Genomic DNA, 6,789 nt, shown 5'->3' with positions numbered 1-6,789 from the left:
AATGTTCGTCAAGCAAATCCGTTTGAAGCAAATTGTGTTAATATTTGCATGAACAACAAAAAGATAGGTTGGTAGATAGAAGCTAACGTACCTGATAACACAATATTTGCTGGATTTTCAAAATTTCCAACATTCAATTCCATAGGAACAAATCCTTGTCTATGTTATATACAAATGCAACATTCAATTATCCATATCGAATTAATTAACTGTATTCTATGATGGAATCCATGGTCTCCGAGAAGGATTTCTCGACGACGTGGACATCCCAGAGGAGCTTGTTCCCCGAAGTGGGGAGGTGCGGCACGTCGTGCGTGACAATGTTCCTCCACGGCGGCAGCCCGCCCTTAGGGCGGAGGAAGTTGCCGCAGCACGACCGGAGCTTCACCTGCATCCCGTCGCGCAGGGGCTCCCACTCGATCGTCGGATCTGACGGCATCGACGTCGTCTGCACCGCCTTCTTGGCCGTAACCCCCGGGAGGAGCGGGATGGTTGAGGCTGTCAAATACGTTCCGAAACAACTCCGCAGACGGATGGCGTCGCGGTATTCCACCAATTCGACTGTCCACACCGATTGCGGGTGCTGATATTCGCCTTGGATCACGCTCTCCGCGTCCTCATCCGCGGTTAGGTATTTGTCGCGGTAGCTCACCATCCTGATCGATTTTGCCTTCCGGAATATATCCATTTCTTCTTCTTTTTTCAGATCTGGAAGAAAACAGGGATATGGCGATGCCTGAAATTAATCAATCGAATCGAACAGAGAAGAAGTTGGGATAAAATGTTGTTCTTCTTCTTGGGCTCCGCCGCTTCCACGGAGGAAAGCCAAACCTTATGGTAGAAGAATTGCATATCTATTTATGGAGGTATTTATTAAATTAAACCGGTTTCCATTTTCGTTATAACTCCTTAACCATTTACTATAGAATACCTTTCCCCACAAACTTTTTTATTCGCATGTGTATGCCATTAATCGTTAACTTAATTTTGAATTTTGTAACTCCATTTTAACTCAACTATTCTTCATGGTGTTTAGGAAAGTTTGTAGTAGCGTTACTCCTATAATTTAATTTTAAGGTAGCATGAGCTAACCATACTTGTAATTTATAAGTATTTTCTTATTTTATAGATGCAAACTGTATTTCCCAAAAAGGTAAAATGAAATTTATGTTTTCCAATTGTATTACTTCTCTATATATCAATATAATTTGTCTACCTTTCAACCTTCAATCCACGGTCGATGATGCAGGTGGACTTTTCATAATCTGATTAGGTTGAACATACATGTAAGTATACATATCAGTATGAACCTAAACTTTATCTCCTGATTTGTGGAATTTAGTTCAACGTACTATTGCTGACAAAGATAAAATTACAGTAATATCTGAAGTTAAAAGTAGTTTAAAAAGGATATTTGTAGACAGATATAGTTGGACCATTTCTATTAACCTCAAACCTCTTAAATTTTGCTCCACAATTTTGGTATTTGAGGCTGAAGTATAAAATGGATACAATTCAATTAAAGAACGGATTAACAATTCTGTAAAACCTATGGCATAAATATGACCCAAGAAACGAAAAGGTTCATATACACACATGAAACAATGCATAAGTATAAAATGGATACATAAACCTATTTGTCAAACCACCTGCGTAGCTCCGCTAGACGCCTTGTGCTGCGGCGTGAGATCGTCCGACGTGCCACTGTGCTTGGTGTTGTCATACTTTTCCCCGTCGCCCCACAAAGCGTAGGCCTCCTCACCGTGCACGGCGTCGTCACCGATGAGCAGCTCCTCCTCGGGCATGCGCAACGGGATGATGAGGCCGATCGCGACGCAGATAATGGAGGTGACGACGATGTTCCAGCCGATGACGAATGCGCCACCAACGATCTGCTTGAGGATTTGGACGCCACCGTAGACGCCGCCACGGGAGTTGGTGACGGGCAAGAAGAGAGAGCAGAGGACGGGCTCGGCGAAGAGGCCGGTGAGGATGCCGCCGAGGTAGCCGGCAACGGCGTGGGTGTGGAAGACGCCGAGGGTGTCGTCGATGGACTGGAGGAGCCACCACTTCTTGTGGACAACCATCATTGTGAACCACGGCACGCTGCCGGAGAGCACTCCCATCACTATGGCTGCCCACCCTTGAACAAGCCCTATAACAATGTGCATATCCTCATTTTCAATTAAAACAACACAAATGATTTTGATGAATATACATCAAAATGTCTAACATATGTAACCAAATAACAATAACGAAATTTTGATAGGTGAACTTGATAACTTATCAAGTTGGCAATACAAAATATGTCGGTGGCAGCACAAAACTATCAATAGACATGCTAAAGCCCCGACCCATGGCATACTTAGTACTGGGGCCATGGAGAGAAATGTTTTTAGATCTCACATTGAAAAACTTCCTTTTTTTATTGTAATACATAAAGCATATATAATCAGATGTATATGTAGTTAAGGGTTAATTAGAGTTGTGCACAGAATACCTAATTCCAATTGAAATGTACAACAATCCATAAGATTTCCCTTTCTTATTATTATATGTTAAAAAATGTTAAATGAGGCCAAAAAAAGACGAAATGGTCAGAAAACTTTGTTTCTCAATGCAGTAAATAGGGATGTGGAAAACAAGACAGGAATTCTCTACAATTATACATATCAGTTGCCAACTAATATCAGTTGATAATAATCTACCCCTTCATCCACAATTATAAGGCCAAATTTGATCAGACACAAGTGTTAAGAAATGTATTAGATGTGGAAGGTGAATCCTACTTTTATATAGTATTAGTTTTATAATAAAATGTGAGTGTTATAAAGTTAGTAGAATGTGAATCCATTATCAAAAGTAGTAAAAAACAAAGATAAATGAAACATATATTAGCGGACAGAAAGAGTAATACTTATATCACCAACTTTTAATTCTCGTTTGAAAGATAGTTCTGAATTGAACTACTCCTAATAACATTATACCCTAATATGTTGGGATTGAGCCAACTTCCGGACATGGCCCAACGATCCTCCGACTAGCTAAGTTTTTTTAATTATTATATGTAGATTATAATTAATCCATTCGTTTTCAATACCATATGTAATTTGGTCGAACTTCGTTTCAAAATCCTTGTTCATATACCTGCAAGTATAAAAATTAAGAGAAAATGGTTTTTGTATTGGTCTTTTGTGTTTTTTCTCTTGAATTGGGTCAATGTTTTTTTAAAAAAGTTCTTCAATACAGATATACACATATATCACGTAATTCGAACTAATCCCAGTTCGAAGATTTTCTAAGTAACCCAATTGCAGTAATTAACTAACTAATCCTAGCTAGTCAATGAAACGCAAATTGCATTATATAACCACTTTTTAGGTCAATGGAACTTGTCTTTTACACCACCTTCATTTGTTAAATATGATCATCAAACTTATATTAACCATATACTCCCTTGTACTGCCATGCACGCCGACGTTATTTAGTCGAAATCAAACTACTTAATTAATGGTTGTTGATAAGACACTTTGTTTATGCATACCTTGAATTGAATTCAACTTAATTAATTAATTTGAAAGAGAAGATTTTGTTTTTTTATTTATCATCGGACACTATCATAAATATTTATAAAAAGAAAATGTATACCTGCCCCCGGAGTGATGCAAACAAGGCCGGTGATCATCCCCTGAACTGCGCCGATGACGGAGGGCTTCCCGAAGAAGATAACGTCGAGCCACGTCCACACGAGGAGGCTGGTGGCGGCGCAGATGTTGGTGTTGATCACCGCCATCGACGAGTCTATGTTGGCGCTGTAGGGCCCGCCGCCGTTGAACCCCGACCACCCCATCCACAGCATCCCTGCCCCCGCCAGCATTAATAGCACATTGTTTGGGGGAAATCTCTCTCTATCAATCTTCGTTCTAGGACCTACCTGCACCACCAAATCCCATTTCATTAACAATTTCTTTCAACAAACAAGTCATAAAAATAACCTTAAATGTCACATATAAGTATTCATTGACTTGATAAACTACACAATTCATACAAGTCCACATAAAATAAAGGGTAGTTGAATGTAAAATTATAAAATTTGATAAGATTCTGGTATGTCCAAAACTTCTTATTCTTAAAATATGAATGACAAAAATTCGCAATTATTCTTAACAAATTATTCAGGCAAATCGATGCTAAGTTGGCGCACATGTGTACAAATTAGTGAAATTAGTGATGTGGATGAATAGTGCCACAATTAAACGTTTGTTAACATGCCAACATGGATAGTTGAACGACGTCACTATGAGACTAAGAAACTTAATTTTATAGGTAATTAAAACTAAAATAAATAGACAGAGAGGAGGAGTTACCCAAAAAGCAGCGGTGATGCCGGCGACACCGGAGGAGAGGTGGATGACGTAGCCACCGGAGAAATCAATGACACCCCAGTGGTAGAGAAAGCCTCCACCCCAGAGGCTGAAAGCTCCTACAGTGTAGGAGAAGGTGAGCCAGAGCGGGACGAACATCATCCACGCTCTGATATTCATCCTCCCCAACAACGACCCCGCCACCAGTATAAGCGTGATGGCAGCAAACACGCCCTGGTACCACACAAGCGACGCCATCGGGTAGAAGGGTGTCGCCAAGGCAGTCTCTATTGTGCCGTTGCGGTAGTAGTGCTGGGTGGCAGGCAGGCTGGCCTGGCCGATAAGGAACCTCTGTCCCAGGGCCGGGCCAGCCTTGCCCCAGAAGGGGAGGAGCTCCTCCCCGAAGGACATCTTGTAGGCCCATACCACCCAGCATATAACCACCGCCGCAAAGGCGTAGAGGGCCATGAATGCGGAGTTGACGGCCCATTTCTTTTTAACGATGCTGCCGTAGAGGATTACTAAGCCCGGCACGCTCTGCAGCCCGACAAGGGTGGCTGCGGTCATCTGCCATGCGTTGTCGCCTTTGTTCAGCCATTCAGGCACTGCGGCGCTGGTGTATGCTTGGTAGGCTAGCGGCACGGAGGAGGCGTTAACGGTCATCACAATTATTTTGTCACGATACAATTTACTATTTCATTGACTGCTTATCGAATTTATAGGGACTTACTCATGTGATGGTAATCGTAATAAAATTACTTGCCACCTCTTATGTCGCCCCTTTGAGTCTCGACTAATTTAATGAATCAAATACAACTCGTAAATATATTGATAAGGTGCGTTAAAATGACAACACCTTTTAAAGTAACATCATACCACAATTCCTAGCCAATAATTTGTACACGTGGACGAATAATCAGCTGCCATGTGGCAATCATAAAAAATGCTTAAGGGTAAATTTTCTCGGCCAGCAATATCCAATACACTATACAGCAATATTTCTCGGCCAGCAATATCCAATACGCTAGACAGCAATCTATAGATTGCTGTCTAGCTTTTATACTATTGCTGTCTAGCGTTTATAATATTGCTGGATACGTGGTGTCACAGTGTCGCTTTAAGAGGTGTTGTCATTTTAACACAAACCTATATGGATGAGTAGCATATATAAGTATAGTCATCTTTTAATAAATGCAACACATATATAAATAGTTCTATTTGAAACTAGGGCTGGCAAATCGTGCGGATTGGGTCGTTATCGGGTCAACCTGATAATGACCCAACCCAATAAGGCCTAACTTGAACCCGACCTGTTAAGGAAACTGTAAATCCGAACACGAACCCGACCTGCTACCTTCAAATCCGAACACGACCCGCACCCGACACGAACCCGTTATCGACACGATATAATATGGGTTGACACGACACGATAACAACCCGAACCTGATATTACACGATTAAAACCTAATATTACACGATTAAACCTTAATTTTAACCTAATTTACACAATTAAAATTCATTTTATACTATTTAAACCTAATTTATAAGAAATTAAAATATTAAAGTAATATATATAGTTTTAAATGATAATAAAAATAATAATATTATTTCTTAATGGGTTACCCGTATTTGACCCGCATCCGACCGAACCCAACCCGAAATTATCGGGTTCTTAATGGGTCAACCCGATAAGGACATAGATCCAATAAGACTTGACCCCAACCCAATAATTTCGTGCGAATTCGTGTCGGATTATCGTGTCGTGTCGAAAATTGTCAGCCCTATTTGAAACGAATTTGTTTCTCATATCGTAGCTTGTAGATTGTGGATATAATCTACATAACTCCATTATTTTGAATATAATCAATGCAGAATGCAGACTAAAACACGGAAGGTCATTATAAGATTACACAAAATTCATTATTAGTTTGTTTTTAGTTCATTAACATTTTATTTGCAATATATTTTATACTGATGAGATGAATGAACCATGACACAGGCCCTATATGTATAGATAGAGTGACTTTTATTTGGTCGTGAAATCAGGGGCGGAGTCAAGAATTCAATTCAGAAGGGGCAAAAATATATACAAAGAAATTTTTAGAGTTTGAGGGAGGGTATTTATGAAGGAAATTGAAAATTTTTCAAAAAATGAAGAAGAAAATAGTAAAAAAAAGAAGAAGAAATATTTTGAGGGGGGCATCACCCTACCCTCCTCAAGTGGCGGAGCCCCAGCGTGAAATTATCTTTCCTTGAAATGAAAATGATGAATAAGAAATGACAATTTTTAATTTTAGAAAAGACTAGGTAATTTCTCTTGCTGTCAACTAACATTTACATAATCCTTAATGCTGATTTTTGTGTTTGTGTCTTTTTTAGTACTACTGTTTAATTATTACCTTAAACGTTTACTTCGAATAATTGA

The 6,789-nt window shown here is 39.8% G+C and overlaps 2 protein-coding genes across 3 annotated transcripts; both read right to left on the bottom strand.

Annotated features, from left to right (window-relative positions):
* Positions 1-205: 205 nt before the first annotated feature.
* LOC121786897 lies at positions 206-688 on the bottom strand. Its single transcript, XM_042185497.1, has one exon. It carries the CDS (start codon positions 686-688, stop codon positions 206-208), a length of 483 nt encoding a protein of 160 aa, XP_042041431.1.
* A 757-nt stretch (positions 689-1,445) lies between these two features.
* On the bottom strand, positions 1,446-5,158 carry LOC121786315 (ammonium transporter 3 member 1-like). Of its 2 annotated transcripts, XM_042184926.1 has the most exons (4): positions 5,095-5,158; positions 4,368-4,996; positions 3,649-3,934; positions 1,446-2,155 (listed from the first exon to the last, which is right to left on the bottom strand). In XM_042184926.1, the coding sequence occupies exons 1-4, from the start codon at positions 5,096-5,098 to the stop codon at positions 1,641-1,643; spliced, it is 1,434 nt and encodes a 477-aa protein (XP_042040860.1). In that variant the 5' UTR covers positions 5,099-5,158; the 3' UTR covers positions 1,446-1,640. The 2 variants fall into 2 exon arrangements, with proteins under 2 accessions (XP_042040860.1, XP_042040859.1); XM_042184925.1 differs by lacking the exon at positions 5,095-5,158 and having other exon boundaries at positions 4,368-5,037.
* Positions 5,159-6,789: the final 1,631 nt, after the last annotated feature.

This window comes from Salvia splendens, chromosome 22 (genome assembly GCF_004379255.2).
Source record: "Salvia splendens isolate huo1 chromosome 22, SspV2, whole genome shotgun sequence".
Classification (NCBI taxonomy): Eukaryota; Viridiplantae; Streptophyta; class Magnoliopsida; order Lamiales; family Lamiaceae; genus Salvia; species Salvia splendens.
Note: the sequence above shows the minus strand (reverse complement) of the source record. Positions and strands in the feature narration are given on the sequence as shown.